We start from the raw sequence: 27,493 nt of genomic DNA, 5'->3' as shown, positions 1-27,493 counted from the left end.
CTACCATCATTCACACAGCTTGCTGTCTTATTTGGTTCACGTTAGAGGTCACACTGCTCTGAGATTTGAACTAATGTAAAACTTTTAACAGCTAACTGCTGCCAGCCTCTGGCCTTCACAGGCTGTGATTGAACTGGTGCTGGGTGGGCGTGGGACGCTCTGCTGAAGGTTACACAACCCTGTGATGAGAGGGGAGTCTGCTGGGATCATAATTGGTGGGTTTTTCCGTCGAACAGGTTTGATTAAAGATGTAAAGATGTCATGTAGATGTGAAGCTCTCTGACTCAAAAAAAAAAGACAAACTGGACAGGGTGATGAGTTGATGCTTTATTATCTCTGCTTCCGTGGCATGCACATGTTCTTCCTCAAGGACATTTAGCAGGAAATAAATCTTCACTCTTGATCATGCTCCAGTACGCTGCATGACCATACTTCATGTCTTTTACGCTTAAAAAAAGATTGAATGTACGGTATATGAACAATCTAACAACTCTGAGTCTAACATCAACATTGTACTGTAGAGAAATAAAGTAATAGCTCACATTACAGGAGGAATGCACCCTCAGATACTCTCACAGAGATGCAAATTATCAATTTGTAATAAATTAATTCCATGTTTTGTATTAACATCGAGCAGTTGAGTTTTGGCGTTTTTCCTTCAATCCACCTTGTCTCTACTAAGGGTAGTGAATCCCTTCCCAGAATGCCTTTTGACACCCCCCTAAATGATACTATACTGAAAATATAGAGGAGTGGAGCATTGTAAACACACTGGAAATATCTTCATTTTTTCCATTTGTGCTTATGAACAAAAGAAATATACCAAAAGACAGCAAAATAGCCTCACAATAATCTATACAATGTTCTAGGCTACTAATTAAATGCATTTTTGTATCTTTAACATACCATAACTTGTCTTTCAGACTCTAAATAATGTTACCATCATATTTAATGTTTACAGTAATAATTCTAAGAGCTTTGAAACAAGCTATACAGTCTGCACAAACACTAAGTCACAGCTGTAACAGTGAAATAATTAAAATTTTCAGTCAGAAACACACCTAACAAGTCTCTTACATTATTTCTGTGTTCATATATTCTACTGTCGGTGTAGAAAAGGTATCAAGTCCCACTTTTCACTTGTTGCATTCAAGCAATAATCCTAATCATACTGATCTCATCCACGCTAAAGGTACTTCAGTCTCACTTCTCCTCGGCCGTATTCGGTCCTTCATTACACCTTTAAAATCGTCATCTTGTGTAACACTAAGGATTTCCTGTGAGCACCTACTCTGTTTTGTTTACTCGAGCTGCAGGAGATCACTAATCTGACCGTTCCTCTCAGCTCTCTCAGAGTAGATAATTATGGCAATCACGAATAAACAACTTGACACGGTTGTCAGGCCTCTCCTTACAGTGACAGATTTTGTCTGTGAATCTCGTTGAGGAGGACATCGCTGTTGGAGCTGTCAGATATTCTGCTGTCCACAAACACAGAGCCTGCGAGGAACCAAAGCAATAATAGTACAATTGTATATAGTGTAAAATTGTATAAAAATGCAGGTCAGACATTGCAAACTGCGATGCGTGAACATACCACTGCTATTGGTGCCATCACTGTTGATGGAGGAGCTTCGAGAAGTGAAGTGGGGGGCTGCGGTGGTTGCCGTGGCAACCGACAGATTCCTGTTGTTCTGGGTTGCTGTCCGACTCCATTCTGCATAAAAGTGTATATGACCAACAACCGTCTGTTAATTTAAAAATATGCTTTCGTAATTTGCCAGATTTATTTTGCAAATGTCGATATATATGGATATATTAATATCCATTAATATTGATTGATTTTCTTACTTCCATTTGGGAGATAATCGTGCTCTAAGTTCTGGAACTACATTTCCCATGATGGGGATGTTACTATGGATTCAGTGAGTTACGCTGTGGGCTACAATTTGAGCCCCGTTTATTTTAGCCTATATTAGTTTACATTTTGAGACCATTAAAAGTCAGGCCGAATTAGCTATTAGCAGTTCCTGTTTGCAGTGTACCCATTAATGTACAGACAACTATCAGTGGATTACTTTTATACTTTTATTACTTTTAAACTGAAAAAATGATGATTCTCAGGCAAGTTCTGGAGTTACAAGGAGCGTCTTTTTTCTGATTTCTGATATTTATTTATGGACGTTTATTCATTATGGACATTGGAGATGATGATATCCTCGGAAAGTGTAAGTCACATTGAATCTAAATATATGTGTATCATGTCTGTGTGCTCAGATTGACTGAGTAATTAGTCTGAGAAGGAGTGCCATTTTTGATGCAAATTTGGGCAATCAAGCGCTAAGGCTTTTAAAGTACCTTAAAGGTGGGGTATGTGATTCTAATCCAATACATGTCTTTTTGTCAAATTCAGCAAATATCTCCTCACAGTCCGCTAGCTGTCCGTTCAGTGTGTGCACTGAAAAAAAAAACCTCTGGTGTTTGTACACAGCCCTGGCTCTGTAAATGGGAAATAAACAAAGTAGCTTGAACCGAGCTACACAACACTATTCCAGCCATGATTTGTGTGTCAGGTAACGTTACATGACTTGCCCACGGACATTCAGCTTACTTTCTAGTTTGCCAAGATCTGCTGTTGTTGTGATGTTAGCTGTAGTAGCAGGAGAGTTGTGAGTATCGCTGTCTGGAGCTGGAGTGCTGGCTCTGGGAAACCGTCTCTTCCCCTCTGGCTGTTAGCTTCGCAGCAGCAACTGTAGGGACAGTTTGCTAACCCACTACCTATCATGGTATTTGTCATGGTATTGGATTTCTCCAGAATCGCATACCCCACCTTTAATTGTCTCCATGCAGCTCCAACTGCAGACCATGTTGATAAGTGGTCAGCAGAACTAACTAACTACAATAGCTAATGCCTAACTAATCTGTCCAATTAAATTATCAGAGACATATGAACCCACCTGAGTTTTCAGGCAATCGTAGTCTCCCACAGCAAAGATAAGTTCTCCACTGCCTGCGGACATTCTCCTTTACAGCACAGTGGAAAACAAAGACAAGGAAACCTATACAGGACAAATTAAACAGACCAAAATTAGCTTTTGTGTATTATGGTTTGGCTAATATGGATAATGTCAGTTTTATCAGAAAAAGTGTCATGTTTTCTACAGTGTGGGAGTAGAACCCAGTATATTTATCACCTTGCAGAGTGTTGAATATAGAGAAAAGGTAAACAAAAGGTAAGTAGAGGGGTCCCCAGGCAAACAGGGCAAACCCCCAGGTGAGGCCAAGCAGAATGACGAGGCCAACGATGCTTCGCACATCTGTCATCATTCCTCTATTCGGAGCCTTGTTCTGGGGGTTCTGCTTCTTGATCCTGGCCAGCTGGACCATAACCATGATGAAGACCAGCAGGCACAGAGCAAAGATCAGGATGAAGTAGGCCACCACACCCACGTAAAAGGCAATGTCATTACGCAGCCAACAGCTATAGGCGGACAGATAAAGAAACAGAAAAGTTGAGACAATATTTAACAAAATTTTCAAAAGAAAAATAATGCCTTCTTACTATCTTCTAGACGGTTGTTACGTGCCTACTAGGGTGATGCAAGATACTTTTCTTGGTGTTCAGGTAGGTTAGCAGGATGTCACCAGTTGTTTTAGTAATAGTGGGTACTATAGTGTTTTGTGTGTTTAACATGGCGGGGCAAGGTCATTGCTTGAGTATTCAATGTGGTTTCTAAGGTCTGGTCAGGTTCTGATTTCCAGGTGGTTGCTAAGTGGTTGCAGCATCTGATTTGCATTTACTTTTCATGTGATATGTGTGTTTCTGTATGGTTTCAACTGAATAGAGCTGTGGATATTTTAACTTGAACTTGAAAAGCACTGGTGTAACTCAAAAGTTGGGATGCCTCTGTTCCATTTAGGTGTGCCACTAAGCCATTAGTGCACAGTAAAGCAGATTATTTATCTCTCTTGCCCTCCAGTGGCCAAATATGTCAATGACAGGAATAATGAGGTGAAAAAAGGTTCTGATTTATTCTTAAGTTTTTCAATTTCAGAATTCCTGCGAAACACGCAATGTTAAGAATTCACAGCAGGAAAATATTTAGAAAATCTTAATTTTAGGTTGACATAGCTCTTTTTTTCACAATTTTTTCTTAATATAAAAAAGGATTTTGAAAAATGATATGTTTTATTTACTGCATACATTTAAAAGATGTCTGGCCCCTGTCGGACCACTGCTTCACCCTTTGACCAAAATAAAAACAAGACCTGTAAACTGATCTAGTATATTTGCAGATACGTTCAAAACTAACTTAACATGCATTCAGGCTACAGGAAAAGTTTTGTACTGCTTGCTCTATTATAGCTGGTTAGAAAAATTATTCAGAAAAAAACTCAAATCGAACTAAACTCAAAACAAATGAATCTGTGTTTACAAAAGGTTATTAAGAGTTAGGCGTAACTTACAAGTCATCTGAAGTGCCGTCTGTGTATTTTCCATATGTGACCAGGCCATAGTTGTCTTTGTCCACTGATATTACAATGATCACCACCATAAGAGGAATGCCTGCAAAGACCAGCATGTTAATCAGCAGAACCATCTCAGTATATGCAATAAAGAAGAAATGGGTGTTTAAATGAATACACTTCTAAAATTGTTTTTTAAACATTTGTAGAAAATAAAGAAAAAGTTTGTTTGACAAAACACCTTGAAACTCCTCAGTTAAACATTTTGACATTTTGGTCTTCAGTGTTACTCACCCCAGCCCAGCAGTGAGAACTTGAGCATGTATCTGCTGAGGTAGGGAGTAAACACCTGGACGACGCTCAGGTACATGTGCAGGGCCTCAAGCCCCGCCCAGGTGAATGATGTCAGCAGGAAGTAGTGTAGGAAGAAGGCAGTGCTAATACACAGCCCGATTGCTGGGTACAGTGCCAGCCAGCCATCCAGCAAGAAGACCAGGTTGAGGAGGAGGAGGGATATACAGAGCTGAACCAGGATCTTGGCAGGGATATCACGAAGAAGTTTTCTGCATAGAAATAATTTGTTAGGATAAAAGCTTAATTAGCCTGGTTATGAGGTTTCTTCAATAAAGCTCAGATTTAAGGAGTCTTTGCTTTGTAAAGACATAGTTTCTTACTCAAATAAAAGATATGTCAGTAAGGTGACAGCAAGAAAAACAGCAGAGATTCCACAGCCGATGTAGGTGATGAAAGTAAGAATTTGTGCCTGCTGATGGTCAGTTATTCCCTCTCTGGACAAATCCTGTATTTAGGAAAGGGTACACACACAGCTATACAGTGAACACACATTGTACAACATCAATCATGTACATCATTTCTCACTTTAACCATGTCATATAATTTCTGTTGCCACTTTAACCAGTAATTTTAGTTGTTCATTGAATGTTGTAATTGTGATTTGAAGCACTTTATTGATACTATTATTGTCAATATATCACACACATACAAATAACATGCACACAAACCAGCAGTATTGCAAAGGATGTGAGATGGTTGCAGCTGCAGGTTGTGTCTTCCACTGTGGCGTTAACAACAAAGCAGCCGGCAGAGCTCCAGCCTCCTCCACCACCTAAACAACAGAAACACAGCAGTCAGGAATATTAATACCTGTGGCTATTTGGATCTTAACCAACTCGATTTGGCATGCATGAACTCACCGTTCTGAGTGAAGTCCCAAAATGCACAGGAGGCCACGTAGTTTGCCTGCGAACCAAGAACAAATTAGGAGAAGAAAATCATCACAGAGGAACTTTGAGTGATCTTTCAACACAGATTTTTAACCATGTATTTGAGATTATTTGTAGGTAATTTACAAGTAACCTTTTTCACTGAAAAAGATTTTCTGTTTATAAATGACAACATGTGTTATTGTTATTATGGTCTTATTGAGATTTTACATTGTTGATGAATTCATAATTTGTGGAGGCCATGAAGACCGTGAAATTTGCATCCTTATAATAAATGGTAAATAATACAAGGCTATCGTAGAAAAAATACAAGGCTACCAATAAACAATAATCAGCATGGCCAGAAAGTGCTTTTTATAAGAATACTACCATGGAACTGACCATGGAAATGTTGTAAATTACTTGTGGCATTTGAGTTAAATGTGATTCTTTTCTGAATGAATGGGTTCATGAAACAAAATAATGATTTTTTTTATGTGTGTGCACACTTACATTTATGGGGTTGATGTTTCGGATGGTAAACTGAATATTCTTAGACAGGTTGCTTATTGACAGATTGGCCACACTGGAGCCCAGGACTGGACTGACAAGGGTTTGGTTATCTAATGCTGCATCCTGCCAAAAAATGAGAAAGATGGAATCATTTTGAAGGAAGGTGTTTGTCAAACATGCCACAGCTGTTTCCTTTTCTATTGAAAATGCTGGACTTGATTGAGAAAAGTTTAAAATGCTGCTTATAAATCATTAAATGGACACCAATACAATCTTCCATTTTCTGTGAAAGAATCTGTAATAGATGACAGATGACAAATCCAGATGTGACAATCAGAAAGTACCTGAAAGAGAGCAGATTTGGTGTAGAAGGTGAACTGGACCCTACTGGCCTGCTGCTGCTGCTCAGGACTGAGACCCGAGGTGAGGGAGGAAGGCAAGAATACAGACCCAAGAGCAGACTCTGACCTCTTGGACCGAGATCTGCTGAAGGCATGGAGCTGGACACACAAAAGTTTAACAAATGGTTAATGACAAAGTCTGGCACTTCCTGTTTTCAGTTGTGTTTCCTTGGGCAGGCAATGCATTTTTTTCCACTTTATGTCACAGTATTTGCATTTGAAGACATTTTTAATTCAAGTCAATTTTATTTACATAGCGCCAATTCATTATCTCATTGCACTTGTCCTGTAGAGCAGGTCTAGGCCGTACTCTTTACAATGTTATTTACAGAGACCCAACAATTCCCACTATGAGCAAGCACTTGGCGACAGTGGCAAGGAAAAACTTTCTCTTAAGAGGCAGACCTCGAGCAGAACCAGACTCAAGGTTGGCGGCCATCTGCCGCTGCCGGTTGGGTAAAGAGAGAGCAGGAGGAAAGAGAGCATACAGTAGCAAATTCCACGTAGAATTTTTAAATAATAATAATGTAATGGTAATAATAATAATAATAATAATAATAATGATGATGATGATAGGAATAATAATAACAAGACTAATAATAATAATTGTAGTAGCAGTTGTCAAGCAGGAACATTGGGCCTCATGCAAGAATCTCTGATACTATTTGTTCCCAGTCTGATTCACCAAACTCTCTTAACTGCACAAGCTTGTCGTGAATCGCTCATTTCAGCCTGATGTATGCCACCTGTTTCATGAGTGGGTGCACGTTTGTGAGATTTGATGATTAGCATAATCTACGCCCCTAAAATGGTCATATAAGGCTACCTGTTCTGCTCCATTTGTGGGAGAGTTTCATTCATAAAAATATTCCCAAATAGTAAAAAGAAGAATGTCACACCAAGGAGCTTCAAATCCTGCTGTTGGAAACCAACAAACAAATTTAGTAATAGAAGGGGACCCACTCCATCTGTAGATAAAAACAGCTCATTCTAAGGTAATGAAAACATAAAGATTCTTATTTTCAGGTGATTACACACTAATGAAAACATACTTATTAATATATTCCATTTCTGCAAATAGCTCCTCCTAAATGTTACACACTGGACCTTTAAGTCAGTGTTTTGCCCTGTGGAGAAAGGCCGACCTTCTGTACATGACTCGTATGACAAGTCTGGACCACTTGTGAATTTTGTTTGTACCTAAGAGAAAATTCTAAGTACCAGAAAATTGGTGAATGAAATCAAATTCTCTTAAATATATCGTACATGTCACATAAGAACGAATCTGTTTGTACGAGTGAAGCCCATGGTGTCTCATGAAATGCAGCGAGACCAGATCTGAACTACCTGGACATTATCAGTGTTGAAAATGTTGACAGATGTTGTTGGAAAGTTGGACCCATCAACTGTCCTCACTGCCAGAACCAGCGAATTTGAAGAGATGATCTCTCTGTCACCCGTGACAACCAGCTTAAGACCCAGATCATCTACTAGCCGAATCAGCCTGTTAACAGGAAAGGGGACAAAACATTTTAGAAAAATCAAATGCATATGAATATGTGTGTATGTGGCTGAGAGTTGTGTGAGTTGTACCTGTTAGCAGATGCAGAGAGAGCCACTGAGTTAGCCCCCATCAGGTTGCTGATTACATTGATGGCCTTTTGCCCCACTGCCTGAGAGACAGTGGGGCCGCCCAGAACCTTCTCTAACTGCCCCACCAACTGTGCCACCTGCAAAATCCATCAAATTATAAAGTTTAGATCTACCATTCAAAACAACTCCCATAACACATTGGTTGACAGAGTTAAATGGAAACAAATCACTTTACTATTTTGATGCTAGTACCTGACTGACATTTTTTTTTTGGCAAAATAAGACTTGCATTTAAAATTCAGAAAAGTTCATGATCAACCTAAACTATATTATATATATTTTATTTATTTTATGCTAACATTTTTTCTGATTGTGCATACTTCAATAGATCAGTAGCTTCACCTGAGAGGCATTGAGCTGAGACGCATCATGTGTTTGATCCAGCAGCTCGTTTGCTTGTTCTTCCTGGGCCTCTTGGCTTTTAGTTGTCTCTGCGGTGGTTGTGGAGGTAGTTCCAGTACCTTGGCAAGGAGTACAGCAAGTTGTCAAGTCATATGAATTAATTGTATGGTGGTCATTATATTGATAAAATAAATCAATATAGCAAAGGATGAAGTTTACTAGTTGAGGCTTTTATCAAGAAGTCCCCCTATTAGAGTATTCAAGCATTCTATCCATGCGGATTAAGGAATTACAGTATACCAGTAATACATTTATTGTTATTATGCTTTTATTGCTGTATTCACAGACTGTCATTTAAACTTTAAAAGCTTTCAAAAAAGGAAGCTATTCTAGCAAGTTTGATCAATCATACTGAATTATACCATACTTTATTTACAGCTTCAACCAAACTGTAAATGTTGAATTCTCAACTATACATACCAGGTTTTGTTGTGATTGTGCTGGTAAGGGTGGTGGTTTGGAGAGTTGTTGTAGAAGAAGTCAAGGAAACCTTTGCAGTAGTGGTGTCAATCTGGGTCGGAAGTGAACCATGTGTACTTGTAGTAGTTCTATTTGTTAAACTGACTCCTGGGCCTGTGGTTGTTAGGTTGAAGTTAGCGGTTAAACTGCTTGCAGTAGAGCTCAGGTTGAAGCTCGTTCCTGCAGTTTCATTGAGATTGATGATGGGACTGACGCCAGTTGCAGCTGTGGTGGAGTTGGTGTCATTTTTGTTTGTAGTGGTGATGTTGTGAGTCACTCTTGCTGCGGTGTGATTTGCAGTCTGGTTCAGTGGAGCTACTGTGGGTTTAGTGGTGTTGTCGACAACAGATGTCACAGTTGAGTTTTTTGTGGATGTTGTTGCATTGTTAAGAGTTTCATTGTCTTGTCTAGCAGCAGTAGACATTGTTGTGTTTTTATACGGAGCAGTTGTGTTCTGTTCCCTGATGGGTGTAGTGGTTCTGTTGTCTGTGGTTTTGTTTTGAGATACAGTAGTAGTGGTTATATTCTGGACTGTTGTGTAATTGTTAGATAGTGTAGTGACATTGTTCACCATTGTGTAATTGGGAGAAGGTGTAAATGTGCTTATTGTTGCATTACTTGTTGTAATTGTACCATTGTGTACGTTCCTATTGCTGTCAGCTGTAGTTACGTTGTAGTCTGTTGTGTAATTGTTAGCTGCTGTAGTTACATTGTACACTGCTGTGTGATTGGGAGAAGGTGTAAATGTGTCGGCTGTAGTTACATTGTAATTGGGAGAAGGTGTAAATGTGCTAATTGTTGCATTACTTGTAATTGAACTGTTATAAAGTGTCCTGTTGTTGTTTGCTGTAGTTACTTTGTACTCTGTTGTGTTATTGGGAGAAGGTGTAACTGTAGTTACATTGTACAGTACTGTGTGACTGGTAGAAGTTGTCAATGGGCTAATTGTTGCATCACTTGTAATTGTACCATTGTGTAGGTTCGTGTTGTTGTCCGCTGTAGTTACGTTGTACTCTGTTGTGTAATTCTTGGTGGTTGTATTTACATTGTACACTGTGTTATTGGGAGAATGTGTAACTGTAGTTACATTGTACTCTGTTGTGTGATTGGTAGAGGGTGTAAATGTGTTGGCTGTAGTTACATTGTACTCTGCTGTGTGATTGGATGTAAATGCATCGACTGTTGTTACATTGTACACTATTGTATGATTGGGAGAAGTTGTAAATGTTCCAATTGTAGTGTTACTAGTTGTAATTGTACTATTGTGTAGGTTCCTGTTGTTGTCTGCTGTAGTTACATTGTACACCTTTGTGGGATTGGGAGAAGGTGTGACTGTAGTTATATTGTACTCTGTTGTGTGATTGGTAGAGGGTGTAAATGTGTTGGCTGTAGTTACATTGTACGCTGTTGTGTGATTGGTAGAATGTGTAAATGTGTCAGCTGTTGTTACATTGTACATTGTTGCGTTATTAGGAGAAGGTGTAAATGTGCTAATTGTAGTGTTACTAGTTGCAATTGTACCATTGTGTAGGTTCCAGTTGTTGTCTGCTGTAGTTACATTGTACTCTGTTGTGTGATTGGTAGAGGGTGTAAATGTGTTGGCTGTAGTTACATTGTACGCTGTTGTGTGATTGGTAGAATGTGTAAATGTGTCAGCTGTTGTTACATTGTACATTGTTGCGTTATTAGGAGAAGGTGTAAATGTGCTAATTGTAGTGTTACTAGTTGCAATTGTACCATTGTGTAGGTTCCAGTTGTTGTCTGCTGTAGTTACATTGTACTCTGTTGTGTGATTGGTAGAGGGTGTAAATGTGTTGGCTGTAGTTACATTGTACGCTGTTGTGTGATTGGTAGAATGTGTAAATGTGTCAGCTGTTGTTACATTGTACATTGTTGCGTTATTAGGAGAAGGTGTAAATGTGCTAATTGTAGTGTTACTAGTTGCAATTGTACCATTGTGTAGGTTCCAGTTGTTGTCTGCTGTAGTTACATTGTACGCTCTTGTGGGATTGGGAGAAAGTGTAACTGTAGTTACATTGTACTCTGCTGTGTGATTGGATGTAAATGCATCGACTGTAGTTACATTGTACACCTTTGTGGGATTGGGAGAAGGTGTGACTGTAGTTACATTGTCCTCTGTTGTGTGATTGGTAGAGGGTGTAAATGTGTTGGCTGTAGTTACATTGTATGCTGTTGTGTGATTGGTAGAATGTGTAAATGTGTCAGCTGTTGTTACATTGTCCATTGTTGCATTATTAGGAGAAGGTGTAAATGTGCTAATTGTAGTGTTACTAGTTGCAATTGTACCATTGTGTAGGTTCCAGTTGTTGTCTGCTGTAGTTACATTGTACTCTGTTGTGTGATTGGTAGAGGGTGTAAATGTGTTGGCTGTAGTTACATTGTACGCTGTTGTGTGATTGGTAGAATGTGTAAATGTGTCAGCTGTTGTTACGTTGTACATTGTTGCGTTATTAGGAGAAGGTGTAAATGTGCTAATTGTAGTGTTACTAGTTGCAATTGTACCATTGTGTAGGTTCCAGTTGTTGTCTGCTGTAGTTACATTGTACGCTCTTGTGGGATTGGGAGAAAGTGTAACTGTAGTTACATTGTACTCTGCTGTGTGATTGGATGTAAATGCATCGACTGTTGTTTCATTGTACACTATTGTATGATTGGGAGAAGTTGTAAATGTGCTAATTGTAGTGTTACTAGTTGTAATTGTACTATTGTGTAGGTTCCAGTTGTTGTCTGCTGTAGTTACATTGTACACTGTTGTGTGATTGATAGAAGGTGTAATTGTGTCAGCTGTAGTTACATTGTACACTGCTGTATCATTTGGAGAAGGTGTAAATGTGTCAACTGTTGTTACGTTGTACACTGTTGTGTGATTGGAAGACAATGTATTTGTGTAAAGTGTTGAATCAACAAGATCAGCTGTAGTTTGTAATGTTGAGTTGACAGAGGATACTGTTATGAATTCAGTTGTGTTTTGGTGTGCTGTGGTCGTGTTCTGCAATTTTGTATTTTCAGTGGGTGTCAACAATGATGTGTTATCAGACAAAGTTGTGTTTTGTACTGTTGTACTGTCAGAAACAGTCACAGTCATGTTGTGTGAGCTGGTTTGGAGGACAGGTTGTGCTGTTGAGGACTGTGTACTGTTAATGTTTGTGAGTGGAGTAGTAATGTTAGGTTGAGCCGTTCCTTGTGATGCATTTGTCTGTTGAACTGCTACAGTATTTTCAGCTGTCATGTAAGTTTGTTCAGTAGTGTTGGTCACCGACTGTGGTGAGGCTTCAGGAGCTGTAGTGATGTTGCTGTTGGTCAGAGTGGGAGGCTGTGTTGTGCTTTGCTTGGCTGTGGGAGGGCAGCTGTCAGTCAAAAGTACTGCAAGCTTCTCATTTGCCTCACTAAAAAAGAACACATAGCAAAATACTGTATTAACTCATTTTAAGTGAAATACTCAACTTTCTTGTATGAGGCCAGTGTCTTGTTTAAGGGCAATGGTAGCAGTATTAATATTAGCATTATTATTATTTAGTATGATATATATTGTGCCCCTAAATGACTCAACTAATGGTACTTGATAAACATATTCACCATTTTGGGGGGGAAACGCCTTGACATATAAAATAACTGACAGTAAAACATTTTAAAGGAATAGTTCAACCTTTTGGGAAATACGCTTTCTTACCGAGAGTTAGATGTGAAGATTGATACCACTCTCAGGTCTGTAGTATAAAGCTAACACTAACAGCAAATTAACTTAGCTTAGCACAAAGACTGGAAATAGCTATGCTGGCTATGTCCAAGGGTAACAAAATCAGCCTACTAACACCTCTAAAGCTCACTGATTAACTTGTCATAACTTGTTTGTTTAATCGGTACAAAAACCAAAATGTAAAAACGACACTTTCCCCTGTTTCCGAAGTTTTTGCTAAGCTAAACTAATCATCTGTTGGCAGTAACTTTACATTTGGTAACAATGTTTTTTATTCTGCAGACCGTCTCTTAAAGAAAAACCCACAGCTACTTTGTTTTGGAATTTACATTTTCCCTCAGCCTCACTCATCTATAAACTTAGCTCAGTATGTGAGTTCCTGAATTTGCCAGAATGACAATATCATCCTTTGTTTCTCTAGTTCTCTTTTTCCACCAAAAGAACTACAGTGTTTTCTAACAAGCAGAAAGAGACTCCAGCATCTACTCTAAAGAGAGCGTTGAACGAAACATCCATGACTGTAAACCCAAGAAAAACATTACAATATCGGATTTCTAAAGCCACCACCAGAGAAATGTTTTATATATTTACCATTTAAGCAGAGTAGGGTCAGGTTGGCAGATGTCAGAGGTCAGTAGGTCACTGGCAACCCAGGTTAGGTTGGACGCCAATAGAGTACGGACAGGCAAACCAGGAGGACCACAAACCACTGCAGACACAAAGCACAGTCAATAATACATTGACACAATACCTATTTATATAAGATACAGGTTTCTAAATAGGAAAAAACATAAACCTGGAGACTAACCCATGCGTGTAAGTGGCCTTTCATTTGTTATGCCAGTGTAGCTATCAATGAGTTGTTGCAGAAGTTTATTCAGGGAGCAACTACTGACGGGTCCAGACATCTCCAGTATCACCATGCAGCTGTACAACCTAGAGACCAGCAGCAAAGGGGTTAAAAAAAAATCCACCTTCACATACTGGTATTTATCATCCATTACATGATCATCAATAGTGCATTCCTGGAGTTATCCTGCATTGAAATGTTATGATTTTCTTCAACAGTGTGCCAAAAATCTGTCATATGTGACCTTGTACTTCCTCTTTCCTAATGGGCCCAGGATCATGTGCACATAATAGACAGCAAGAAGAAACACATCTACCGCTGTATTGTCCCATGGCATTCCAGATGAGCGTCCTGGAAAATAATTTAATTTATGAAGTATGATTAACAGCTCTAGATCAATGTGAGTGGATCAATGTGATGTTATAAGGTTTTGGGTTAGTACCAAACGGTCATCTGCAGTAAGATTTACCTGGTAGTGCTTTGAAATTTCTGAATCTTGGCACTTTGACCTGGAAACAAAGATTTGCCCACATGTGTGAATTGTCATCACCAAATCCCTTTCATATTCAGTATTTAGGTAACCTGTTCAATAACTTCCAACACATTTTATTTTGCAGCCTATCAGAATGATAACAACAGGTCTACTAATGATACTTATTTTTACCCTTGTTACAGCTAAAACACAGAGACAAAGACACCTGGTACTTACTTTAACACTAACTCTAAATAAACTTTAACATGGACTACATGTATGAACTGTTGGTGATTCAAAGAGGATAGAGACTTACCCTGACATTGTGTTACACCTGCCGGCTGCACCAAGTGTCGACAACTGTCAAATAAGGATAGAAAGTCAGTACATAGCATACATACAATAGGAATTATAGTTCAGTCATACTGTGCTGTACATACCAATTTTTTTAGGAGGTTAACATTAACAGAAGCACTGTTAATATTGATTCTTATGGCAAAAAACTGGCCTGAAGAGAGAGAAAGTAAAACAGTAAAAGTTGTTAGGGGCCGTTTAGGACACACCCACCTGAGACTTGTATGTTTTTGGAAATACACTTACACACCTTCTGCAGAGATTTAGATGAGATGATCGATACCACTCTCCTTAAATATGAAGCTACAGCCAGCATAAAGAGTGGAAGCAGGGTGAAACAGCTAGCCTGGCTCTGTACAAAGGTAAAAAAAAAAAAGGTAAACATAAATTCACCTACCAGCATCTCTAAAGCTCACTAATTAACACATTATATCTAGTTTGTTTAAGCTGTATAAAAACTGAAGTGTAAAAACATCAAGTTGTGGTCATTAATATGGTTATGTGCCAAACATGTGCCAAACTATTTCTTGGCCAAGCTCCAGAAAGTCACTGTGCAAACAGAGATGTAACATATTAATTTGTGAGCTTTAGAGATGCTGTTAGGTGGATTTTTTACCTTTGGATAGAGCCAGGCTGTTTCCCCCCCTGATTTCAGTCGTGCTAAGCTAAGCTAATAGGCTGCTGATCTTCTCATCTAACTCTCAGAAGGAAAGCCAACAAGGATATTTCCCAAAATATCAAACTAGTCCTTTAAAATTTGAATAACAATACAGTCAAAGTACACACTTATGTATCACATTTAGCAGCTGTGTGTGGAGGGATATGAGCACATGTATATACACAATTGCTTGTGCTATTGCTTGACACTGCAGTGCAAACAAATGCGGACAGGCATGAAGACAATATTCTGTCTGTTTTCTTACTTGTAGAATTACAGAAAGCAGTGCAGTCACAAAAGCGAGGCACTTCCCCTGAGGCAGAGACAATCACAGTTACAGCAGCGGAAGCAACAGTGAATTCTGGTGAATATAATGGGTGTTTTTGATACTCACTGTTGCAGGATTCTGTCTTAGGTTGTGAAGCTGGGTTGGAGTTGGGCTCTATGAGGGAGCTAGTGAATAAGCATAGATATGATACAGAGTGTACACATGTACAGATATACGCTCAGTGTACACAGAAAAACAAAGGTATTGCTCACCATGTAAGGTTGGAGTGTTTGTTTGCCCGACAGATGTCATCCAGGGAAGATGTGGATGTACACCTCACAAACCTGCCACTGGAGGGCTCCACATCTCCACAAAGATCTCTACCTGGTGTGAACAAAATCAACTAAGTAAGCTAATAAAACTGTGTGTGTGCTCTTTTAATTTTAGGGTTAGGCATATAATTATGAGTTATGGTTTGAGTTACATGTTTGTGTATTTTTGTGTTCTTGTACTTCTCTTTGCGAAGGCCAGCTTTTTTAGAACTTGACAATGATGACATTTTTGGAAAGTGAGGACATTATTTAGATTCAAGTTAAGGTTACACACACACATGCACTTTGACTTAATAAGTGGTTGTGTGTTTATGTACAATATGTTAGTGTTTTTATTCCTGTTGGAGATTTACATGTATGCACAGGTACATCTGTAATGTGGGTGCATTTTGCATGTTTGCAAAATACTATTTGTATGTGTGTTTACACTTGTATAACTGTGTGTGACAGGCACAATCCATTGTCCAAATGTAAACTAAACTATACGTTCAAAACATGCTGTCACCTCAAATTGACAGGTCTTTTAATACACAAACAAACACTGACACTGAAGTTTTAAATATTTTTCTGATGCAGTTTAAGGTTTCTTTACATCACCAATGTTTAAATGTTGGCTTATCATTTTAGGTAAAAAAGTAGTGTGTGTTTTTGTGTATGCATGGAGATCCCTAGGTAGGCACATAGGTAAATTGACTGATTGAAACTGATAGAAAAATGCTCACCGACTCTCTCCACCTCTCCTATGATTGTTGCTTGTATTTGTTCATCTCCAGCTTGCTGCAGTGCAGAGACTCCAGCACACTGCAGTTCACACACTGAGACAGCGTGGCTGAGCTGCAACAGCACATCGCAGGTTGTTTCTCTGGAAACAAAGTATTCACACCACTGTGAGATGGTGCAATCTGAAGTATATGTTGCAGTTACACAAAATACCTACTGACATGCTGTTACCTTATGTTCTTTTTTACACTGCAGTTTACCTGTACAAGAGAGAGAGAAAAGTCTTTTGCCTACCTAGGAGCAAATAGGAGAGCTTTTATTCTGAAAAGTGATGGGATGTTGCCTGTTGCTGGGATAGACTGACCTGAAGTTGTCTGTCAACCTTGCAGATATCTTTAAAGCATGTTACTTCATGTGCTTTATCATTGCTGTCACCGTGGCAACCAAATGCATTTGACACCTGAGTGACAGATGGAAAGACAGAGGCAGACAGATGCTGATACTGTGTTTGAGTTGATGGGAGCCCACAGTTTAAATATTAGGACAGTGACAAATGTTTTGTTGCGTTTTCTCTGTGCTCCATCAGTTTGGATTTGAAATGAAACAATGAGTGAGGTTAAAGTCCTGACTTTGAGCTTTTATTTGTAGATGTTTACATTCACATCAGATGAACTTCGTTGAAAATGTCACCCTTTTATACACAGTTCCCCCAATTTTAGGGGATAATGTATCGGCCAAACTAAGTTAACCTAAATGTGTTGATGTCATTATATTATCTTATAAATTATTCTGATGGCTTCAGTTTTTGTTTGTATAAAAGACAGACAACCCCAGGAGAAATTGATGCTGTCTATGTTTTGATTTCGGCTATTCATTCTTCTCTCATGGTACCACTTTGAGGACACCAGCAGTTAGAAATTATACATGTAGTGGCTATGAATATGGTCATAATATTGAATAGTTGGCAGAGACTTGATATCTTTCCCAATGATGCCTAGAGGTGTACATGAACGAACCAAATCCTTAAGGTTAACTGAGTATTCTGCATCATCTACAGTATCTTTTTGCATTGGAGCTCCTCTCATTGGTAAATTAAAGTCATTGTCAGCTTATGTATGGTACACAGTATGTTACATCCTGGTTAAAGGCCTACTGAAAGTACAGGCTGTATTAACCTTAAAAAAATGGTTATGTAGGCCTAGATTTGTACTGAACTGACCAGCAACAGACTGAACTTAACTCAGAATCCAAGACTGAACTGAGGACAGTCAGAAGCAGCACTTCAACGTCACAATGTTATGAACAGTTATACAGCATGGTCACTTTATAGTGAGTGTTTGAACTGTGATTTATGGAAGCCTATTCCCTATTTACAGTAAAATAAAAGGAAGTTGGGCATGATAAAAATAACAAATAAGTCAAAGTCATGTGACTTAGTAAGTCAAAATTATGGTCAAAATGTTGACTTACCATGAACATTTTTAATTTTATCATGACTAACTTTTCATCTATATTATTTTCTTTTCTTGGCAGAAATGGGCTTCTTTGTACTCAATTTGTACAACATTTTGGAACTAAATGAAATGATTGTAGGGCTGTAACGATTAGTTGAGTCGCAGTTACAACCTCAAATCCATTGTTTCATTGTTCAAGCGTGCTGTACAGAGTGAAAAACAATGAAAGATGTTAACTTTCCTTCTTCTTACGGAGTAAAATGAATTTACACATAAGTACATCTACTGTGGAAAGGGGTATGATTTACAGTTTTAATACTGGAAACCAAGAGATGGAGGGACAGATTGTGAAAGGTCAATGAGGCAGCATTGTTGACACCTCGCCCAGGTTTCTTAACTTTACCGTGTTATGCAGCAATGAATGGTTGACAGCCCAAATCAAAATTAATTTCAGGTGCATCACAGGGTTGGAATGTACTGCTGCTTCAAACTAATCCTGTGTTGGCAAGACTTGTTTGTGACAAGGTGACATCTGACTTTTAAAGCTATTAAGTGCATGACACGACAAAGGGCTGGAGACTTAAAGGTACACAAGAAACCCAACAAAGTGGATGAGGAAAAATTTTCACTCTCACCAATTTGTGGACATCTTGTTCAGTCTTACTGTCACCTTTGGTCTTCACATTTATGGACATCCAAAAGTAAGCACCTGCAGAAAAAAGGAAGTTGTAAGCCAACAAATGTGCCTAAATACAACACTCTGATTGGACAAAAGGTGGATATTTCTTACTTTCATTGGAACAGAGTTGGCTGATGTAACAATTTACCAATGGGGACTCTAAAAGAACAGAGGAAACAGAATATTTTAAAGAAAATCATTAGGAACATTAAAACAAATATGCACTAAATGTGTATGTGTCAGACTAACCCGATCCTGAGTGATCTTTCAGTGGTTCGGTTGACAAGGTCGACAAACAGTAAAATAATTAGCTGAACTGAAGTTGCAAACATCTATGAAAGCGTACAGGCAAACTTTCTGGTTCAACTTTGTTAGTTTTCCTGTGCAATGAGGGATTTTTACCGACATTTTGGGTGCCCTCACTTTATTTGATTATTTTTATTATAATAAAATATTATAACAAACAAAAGCTGATCTGTTGGCTTGTTTACAATCTGTCTGATCATCTGAGCACTCATCTTTTTTTGCCCCATCAGACTTTGCTGTAGAAATTCATTTAGTGATTATAATGTTATCTTAACAGGCACAAATGATGGACAAAACCAAAAAAGAAATAGTACTTTTTATCATTTACTGACATAATGTGATTCAACCTATACCGTTTCATGAAATTTGTTGTTCTAATTAGTAATTACTAGTTATCCAGATTCACAGAAAGGGGTTACATTTCTATCAGCAGCAACAGCAGTTTGCAAAATAGATGTTGATAGCCATGGCCATGAAAAGATAAACAAATGAGCATCACAAAAAAGGTACTGTGAAGTGTATAGTATGTTCACTCAGTGTTACATGATCCTCATCTTTCAAAACATCAAATGTTCTTGAATATGCCACAATTTTAAAAGAAAACAAAATCATGAATTGTCCAGTGTATTTAGATAATATTATTGATACTGAGTTATGTAACACAATTACAGAATAAAGTTTGTATTTAGTATTCTGCAATCAAGTGCATATTAAAAGTAAGCCTTACAAAATAACAACATGGGGCTATTTCCTGACAACAGGCTATGAAATTATTTTAAATGGTTACTGCAGTGTAACTTCTGCAGTGTTGATTTCATAGTTTTTATGATCAGTTGTTAGTATACCAGTTGTTCCTGCACTCATGCTACTGTGGCATTACATTGTGTCCCTGTGAGTTTGAAGTCTCTGTACCAAAACCAAATAACATACTGATTCTGAAATGTCTCTTTGTAAAGTTTAATTGACATAATTTCCTGTTAATGCTAGTAAGTATGTTGATATTTTTGTATACTTACTGCTAAAACAGTATACAGCACACATACTGTGTAGAATTAGTATGTAGCATGGATTTGGGACACAGCTACTGTCAGCATCACTCACCTGTGACCTTAGACGTCTGGCTGCTTGTGTGAGTGACAGGTGTTGCTATGACAGTACTTGAGGTAGTTGTAGTTGAAGGCACTTCTGGTAAAAAGAAGGTAGGAAGAAGGATATCAAGTACTAATAAGGAGGAAGCACTATAGTAGAGATATTATTTTATTGGATATTATTGTCTGAATGTGATGCTTACCAAGTGGAGATGGGATACTCCGTCCATTTGCAGTTGCAATTGTTGAAACTGTAAATGTAAATTAAGAGTGTGGTGTACTTGTACTTTCACATCTATCTATCTTTCTCTCTTGTTGTCTCTATCTATCTGTTACATTGACTTTTTGTACAGTTGTGTAACATATTAAGAAAGCCATTTTTCCCTACTCAAAAATATTTATATTAGTAGTCTTGTGGTAAAATCATTTTAAAGTTTTTCACCCTTTTTTTCTTCCTAACTCTTAACTGTACTGATAGTTTTGGCTATAACTTTCTTGAAAAGGATATTTATATATCAAAAGATCTATTTTTAATGTTCTTGTGTTTTTTAGATGAGAACAAACTTCTATCTGTCCTCTCTAGTGCACACACATACAGGCATATACAAATACACATATACATACAGAGAAATACACATAACATGCACGTAAGTGTGTAAGTCCCCTGAATACACACCATTAATACTGCTTCTGTAAGCACGTGCCCCACGTCTCAACCGTCTGTGGTCTACAAGACACATGAAAACATGCAACATTCAACATCCAACATGCTCTAAGAACGTGCACGACTACTGTGTGTAGACAAGTATTTTAGTTTTCTCTGCAGCTCTCGGGAGCCATAAGAAATGGTCTGATGAGTATTATTAGAAAAAGACAATTGCATTTGTGATAGAACAGGCTGAAGAGACCCCTCCAGTAATACAGGATAAGATGCATACTCAAGCTTCTATTTGACAAATTGCAAACATGCCGTCCTATGTGTTAGCTAGATTTAAAGTCTTTTACATTCATGAATCATCAATTATGTTTGCATTCTGTTATAAATCCAATTAATAATTAGTTAGGAAAGTCATTCATGCATAAGACCCAAGCTTGAACAAAGTAAAAACATCTACAATTTGGATCAACTCAGTAAAAGTGAGCTTATGCATGTCTGTCTCACCACACAGTAGCTTAGGGTCTCTCTGTCTGGCCTTGGCACTGGTCACACCCCAGTACTGGGCATTCCAGCCAATCACAGTGCCGTCCTCGCAGAGGCCATGGTCACCCAGATCCGCCCACATGCGGAACAGGTACAGCTCCACTTGTCCGAGCACGGCTCCTGGGGGCCGGTCTCTGGGACGGCAGCCCAGCCGCAGGGAACCAAAGGGCGGGATGGCCTCAGCAATGACAGTCCTCTCTGCCACCATTTTTCCATCGACCTGAAACATTCAAATGTTAAACAAATAAAGAGAGTGTTGATTAAGTACAAGTTTAAAAGTTTGACTCCTGCAACTACTTGGCCCACACTGCCACCAAATTAGCTCTAGCACATTAAAGGATAATTCTGGTTTATTAAAACTTGGGTCTTATTTTCATAGTTTTGGCCATCATTTCTACCAGTTATAATAAGATCACACTCACCAAGTTCATTGCTAAGATCTGGGAAGGTGATGACATTGCTGACAGACTAATACAGGTTTGAAATAAGATTCAACTGTGACCTACCTTCCCTGCCATTTTACCTCCAAATAAAGTGGTTAACCTAATTTCACTAATCTGTTTACAACCTGACTGATTGCCTGTGTTTCTTGCCCTCTAGGGCTTTATAGCGATGTCGCCATATTCACAGATATCAGCAATACTTTTGGTGAGTACAGTGTTATCATAACTGATATAAATGATGGCCAAAACTACAAAAATAAGACCAACGTTGTAGTGAACTGAAGGTATCCTTTAAGTTGTTCCATTCCAAACCCCACCCACAATGTGTGGTATTTTAGCAAGATAAACTTAATGAGTTGTGTAAACAATCTATTTTTGCAAACACTATTTGGTTTGGTTTTGTGTAGACCTCATGGTATACTCAGTGGTGGAAAGCAACTAAGTACAATTACTCAAGTACTAAACTTTAATTCAAATATGAGGTACTTGTACTTTACAAGTGTTTTATGCTACTTTAAACTTCTACTCCACTGCAGTTCAGAGGGAAACATTGTACTTTTTGCTCCACTACATTTATTAAACAGCCATAGTTACTAGTGACTTTGCAGTTTAAGATTTTACATACACAACCATAGACTGTATAAAACAATACACAACACATGATCTTTTAAAATTTGATACATAGTTCTATGACATTTAATACTAGAACACTCACAGGGGCCGATTTTCTGCAGTGAGTACTTTTACTTTTGATACTCTAAGTACAAGTACTAAGTACAATAATACTTAGTACTTTTAATTCAGTAACATTTTTGATGCAGGACTGTTACTTGTAATGGAGTAATTTTTATATGTATAGTATAGTATTGTTACTTTTACTTTAGTAAAGGATCTGGATACTTCCTTCACCACTGCGCATACTAGTACACTACAGGTATTACCTCCAGGCTAAAGGAGTTGCGCATTACGTCCCTCCTCAGACACACCCTATGCCAGTGTGTTGGGGATAGCCGGATAGGAAATCGGTGTCGGACCCCTAGCAGCCACCCATATAGCGCCTCATCATCTCCTTCCAGACCCAGCTCAGGTCTGGGTGTGTAGACCGAGCTGTAAGAGAAGGCCAGCCAGGCTCCGGGGACGACCACACGGATGTCAACACACACTGTCATCTGAATGAGTAGCGGCATGGCGGCCCTGTCCTGTAGGGTCCAGTGGTCCTCACAGCCATTTAATACTGCCTTAGTGTCTCCCAGGAAATAGCCAAGCGCTGAAATGGGGGAAAGAAAGGCAGATTAAAGGTTTCCATTTTCATAGCAGAGCTACACTGGAAGCAGAAATTGTCTCAATGGTTAACTTCTAATGTTACACTTAAGAAAAACACAAAGCATAAAAGAGAAAGAACTTAAAATAAAGGCTTGTGCTCTTGCTTCTTAGGTTGTAAACACAGCACTGACATAATCACCTTAAGGTGTTATGGTCAACTTGTTAGCAAACTGTTTCCTATTTACACATACAGCACATACAGAGACATGTTATCTTTAATTTGGAGACTTGTTTCTGGCCACCTGGTAAATTTAAGTCCAATTGTCACTCACTTTTAGCTCTGTTTTGGTCCCCACCCACTCCAGAGGGAAATATCTGGTTCTTTAGTTGCTAAATGATTCACTATGTCCACCAGCTACCCACTAACTTGATCTTGTCATTTGGTGCTGGTACAGTGGGTTTTAAGAGCTTTTTCACTGAAAACATGAAGTGAATGCTGGTGAGAGAAGAACCAAAACAGAAAAGTGGAAAAACCACAATGAGATAAAAGATGCTAAAGGTGATAATTCTCTGTGGGTTCATTAGTACGATTACACCTTTCACATTACACGTTGTCATTTGATCCATTGTTAATAGAAAAACATTTCCCTGAATTAAAATCAATATTTAAAACAAAGTATCTTCTTCTCTTTTTCTCTTTATGTGTGAGTCACTAATTACCTTTGGGTGGGGCAGCTGTGAGCAGCGAAAGCCAGATGACTAGAAGGAAATGATGCCTCCATCTCCACTGTCCTTCAAAGCAAAGGCCACACATCCTCCTGGAAACATATAAGGTGACATAAATTCACAAGAAATGAGACATCCTCCTCTCCTTTTGGTTTTATTTTTGGTCTTTTTGTCTTTGCATTGTTGTTTGTGTCAGCTACTTCTCTATTAGTCATTCATGGCTGTCTCAAATATTTAAATTTAATTTCAAACTTTGTGACTGAGAACAACAAAATTTGTTTGCCAGCTTCCTCTTCCCATATTTCTGTAATCCTTTTCCCCTCCATGCAGTCTGTGTTTATAGATGTGGATATGATCACAGCGGATCATTGTTTCAGCCGTGGGATTACACAGAAATTCTCCTTTATAGCTGGTAAGCTAAAACGAGCTAATATGAGGCTCTGTCTACACTGACAAACTGACTGCAGGGCAGGGGTGGACACAGCAGATTGGATTACACCTCACTGCATTGACACCTTCATAAATTATTATTATTATTAACAATAGGTTATTGTTGCATGTGTCTTTATGTTGTTGACACACCTCAGTTAATGCTTGTAAAATTATAATATAGTATCCCACACTACATAAAGTACTTTGTAACATAATGGCTAAAAAAGGTGAATTCAAGGTATCAGAAGGAAGAAAATAGATATAACACTTCTGTGACTCTGTTGACTGTTTTTGTCTTTGTTTGAATGTAAAATAATGTAATCTGCTGCCCTCATTCATAAAACAGCTTTAATTGATTTTTTTAGGCACTTGAAAACACAAAATTGGTATATTACCCCCTTATAAGATTGATATGGAGTTATCAATCAAAGTTGCTAGCAAACAGTTTACACATCCAGCAGACAGAATGTGGAAAGTGGATATACAAAATACTTAAAATAGATACTTCAAATGACTTCCATTGAATCTATTACAGTCAGAAATGTGCAAGTTTCATGCACACATGTTCAAACTGTCTTTTGTTGGAGAATGTCTCATTTGCTCTATTTGGTCTCATTGTATTTTAAAGGACCAGTGTGTAACATTTAGGAGGAGTTATTAGCAGAAATGGAATATAATATTTATAAGTATGTTTTCATTAGTGTATAATCACCTGAAAATAAGAAGTACTGTGTTTTCATTACCTTTGAATGAGCCATTTTTATCTACAGAGGGAGCGGGTCCCCTTTCACGGAGGTCGTCATGTTGCACTGCCATGTTTCTACAGTAGCCCAGAATGGACAAACTAATCACTGGCTCTAGATAGGGCCTTTCACGCTTTTCGCAAGTTTCGTCTCCACCGTAGTTTCTCCTACACGCTTGGAAGGAGAGGGTGATGCAAGCAGTATTCAAATTGTTGCAAACTGCAATTTCACTGCTAGATGCCACTAAATCCTACACACTGAACCTTTACACCGTTACATACTGATCACTGCTCAATATGTGAAAAGAATAAAATACCTAAGTATGTAAGTCATCAGAACTGTGATGTGAATCCTTACTCATCCACGCAAAACCAGACATATTACAAACTTAAATCATTCCATTGCTTTCCAAAATGAAAAAACAGTGGCAGCATTTTTTCCCCACAGGTCTTTGGTAGGCACGGCCTCTTTATCTAACCTCCTCTCAAGGCCAAAGAGGAGCTAGTTTAAGTTTAGCTTAAGGGGCAATGTCTACCAAAGACCTATTTCTTTTTATTATTTTAAAGGGAAAGGTTTTTAACTTCACCACTCATCAATGTCACTTCAGAATTGCAGGGGGAAAAAAGGAATGGTTAATACACAATTTGTGATTGTATTCATAACAAAAACAATGACACTTGTTTTAAATTGTTAAATACATGTTTATGGTTACTGCTTTGTCAACTGTTGTTTGTATGGTTTTTAAAAGGTTTTTAAATTTAGTGTTGAAATGAAGTGGTTTACAAGATGTTGAAACAACTGTACGAAATGTATGTCTTTTCACCTTTCACTTTAAACTAAAACCGGACATGGAGGGACGTCCTTAAATAGTTGTGTTTTAAAAAAAAAAGATTCTACGTGGTCTTTGCATTGTGCCTCCATTGGCACTTCAGATGTAACAGTGGTGATTTACGAGATGATTTCACTATATGTTCCAACATTCTGTTCCTTTAGCGTCTGTGAAGTCCTATTTTTAACCTCATTAATTAGTACAAATAAGCACTTGTGTCTTGACTGTACCACAGGGAGTGTTTGCAATTACACAGAACCCGATTTAAAGAATGTTGATCTACAGGGTTTGTCAGCTGAAGTATGTAGCACAAGTATAACTGGATCAAATTATATCCACAGATACAATCAAATCATTGCTTTTTGTAAGTTTATCTGTCTAATAATGTTGATCCATATGACACTCCACCGTGTCATATGGATCAACAGACACTTCACTCCACCGCAGTGTCACTTTTCCCCCCACACTTATCTGAAACCTTTGATACAAGATGGATTAAAGAGCTGGAGATTGAAGCTTTTAGTGAGGATAAATGGTTTCCTTTGACCCATGAGAAACACATTATTAATACTGTACATGTCTATGTTCTGGGTAAATCAAGTTTAAGAGTAATTTAAACCGTCTGGTCATATATGTGAAACTATATTTGTATTTATCTGTTAGGATGTGATTGTCCTGTGTATTGTGTGTCACATCAGAAAAAGAAACTGTATCTGTTAGTGCCTTGAGGCTATACAGATGCTGTACTGTTATTGGCATTCCAAACCTCAAGTTCCCACAGTCTGTCTTTCTAACGTTGAACTCCAAACAGTGTCAAGACATTTCAAGAATTGCTTTTTCTTTCCTGATCCCCTTTTGTCAGGGGACACTTTTGACTTTGGTTATAAGTATCAAACTTCTTTGTATGTATCATCCACAACTTTTCATACATTACATCTTATAGACACAATATTCAAATTATTATCAAATTCTTTTCTTAAATTAGGTGTCAAAATTTAGCAGATTATTTAAACAATTTGAGTAAGTATGACCAGTTTAAAGGAGTCTTGAAGTTGCATACCTGATGCTTTTCGAAAGCAGTCTGTGTAGGTTTGCGTGTGTGAATGTATGCAAGTTCTAAAGAGGAGGGCTTGTCCAGTGCTCGTGTCTCTCCATCATTCCCATATTATTGTTCATCCGTCAATCTTAAGTCCAAAACTGCCACCGTTGAAGTATCTGTCGCAACGTGCTTTCCTCTCTTGTCTTTCCCCTTCTCTTCTTTCTTCTTCTCTGTCCTCAGTTGCTCTCACTTGCTCCTCCAGTATCCACCTGTCTTTTACACAACAGCATCGTCTGTAGAGTCAGGTGCCTGAGTTTGTGTGTGCGTGAGTGTGTCGAGGTGCGTTCAGGAAATCAGAATTTCTGAAAATGTGAGCTCTGCCTGCAGGAGACAGTAGACCAAATAATGGCACAGCCCCACAGAGGAGGAGGAGGGAAGAGATGTACGGATAGAGATAACAATAACAATCTTTAATACTATTTATGTTATCCTATCTATCTATCTATCTATCTATCTATCTATCTATCTATCTATCTATCTATCTATCTATCTATCTATCTATCTTTCTATCTTTCTATCTATCTATCTGTCTATATTATCTATGTTGTTTATCTCCCATCTCAGTATGACTGGAGGGCAGCAGCTGGTAATACAGGATGCAGGACCAGACAGTTCCTGGACAGAGTATTAGCCTTTATCTGGTATATGTATTTGTGTGTTGTGTGTGTGTGTGTGTGTGTGTGTGTGTGTGTGTGTGTGTGTGTGTGTGTGTGCGTGCATGAGTGTATATGTGTCCATAG

The 27,493-nt window shown here is 38.3% G+C and overlaps 1 protein-coding gene across 1 annotated transcript; it reads right to left on the bottom strand.

Annotated features, from left to right (window-relative positions):
* Positions 1–307: 307 nt before the first annotated feature.
* On the bottom strand, positions 308–27,119 carry adgrg2a (adhesion G protein-coupled receptor G2a). Its single transcript, XM_044177275.1, has 36 exons — positions 26,715–27,119; positions 23,645–23,742; positions 22,603–22,928; positions 21,180–21,438; positions 20,694–20,744; positions 20,221–20,268; positions 20,031–20,114; positions 18,735–18,782; positions 18,580–18,653; positions 16,855–16,950; positions 16,722–16,750; positions 16,493–16,632; positions 15,711–15,822; positions 15,565–15,623; positions 15,436–15,483; positions 14,599–14,666; positions 14,475–14,518; positions 14,156–14,195; positions 14,003–14,037; positions 13,645–13,772; positions 13,428–13,545; positions 9,080–12,525; positions 8,600–8,718; positions 8,198–8,334; positions 7,952–8,108; positions 6,548–6,703; positions 6,204–6,326; positions 5,682–5,727; positions 5,490–5,593; positions 5,142–5,266; positions 4,762–5,030; positions 4,468–4,567; positions 3,195–3,481; positions 2,958–3,059; positions 1,598–1,717; positions 308–1,500 (listed from the first exon to the last, which is right to left on the bottom strand). Exons 2-36 carry the CDS (start codon positions 23,736–23,738, stop codon positions 1,412–1,414), a joined length of 7,281 nt encoding a protein of 2,426 aa, XP_044033210.1. The 5' UTR covers positions 23,739–23,742; positions 26,715–27,119; the 3' UTR covers positions 308–1,411.
* Positions 27,120–27,493: the final 374 nt, after the last annotated feature.

The sequence above is a fragment of the Siniperca chuatsi genome, linkage group LG19 (assembly GCF_020085105.1).
Source record: "Siniperca chuatsi isolate FFG_IHB_CAS linkage group LG19, ASM2008510v1, whole genome shotgun sequence".
Taxonomy (NCBI): Eukaryota; Metazoa; Chordata; class Actinopteri; order Centrarchiformes; family Sinipercidae; genus Siniperca; species Siniperca chuatsi.
This window is presented reverse-complemented; position numbering and strand designations above follow the sequence as displayed.

Coding starts and splice junctions, on each gene's coding strand:
- adgrg2a (XM_044177275.1), bottom strand. CDS start 23,738: ATGTGTGGCCTTTGCTTTGAAGGACAGTGGAGATGGAGGCATCATTTC. Junction 18,783..20,030: donor CCAGACGTCTAAGGTCACAG/GTGAGTGATGCT, acceptor CTGTTCTTTTAG/AGTCCCCATTGGTAAATTGT. Junction 4,568..4,761: donor GTTCTCACTGCTGGGCTGGG/GTGAGTAACACT, acceptor TGGTCTTTGCAG/GCATTCCTCTTATGGTGGTG.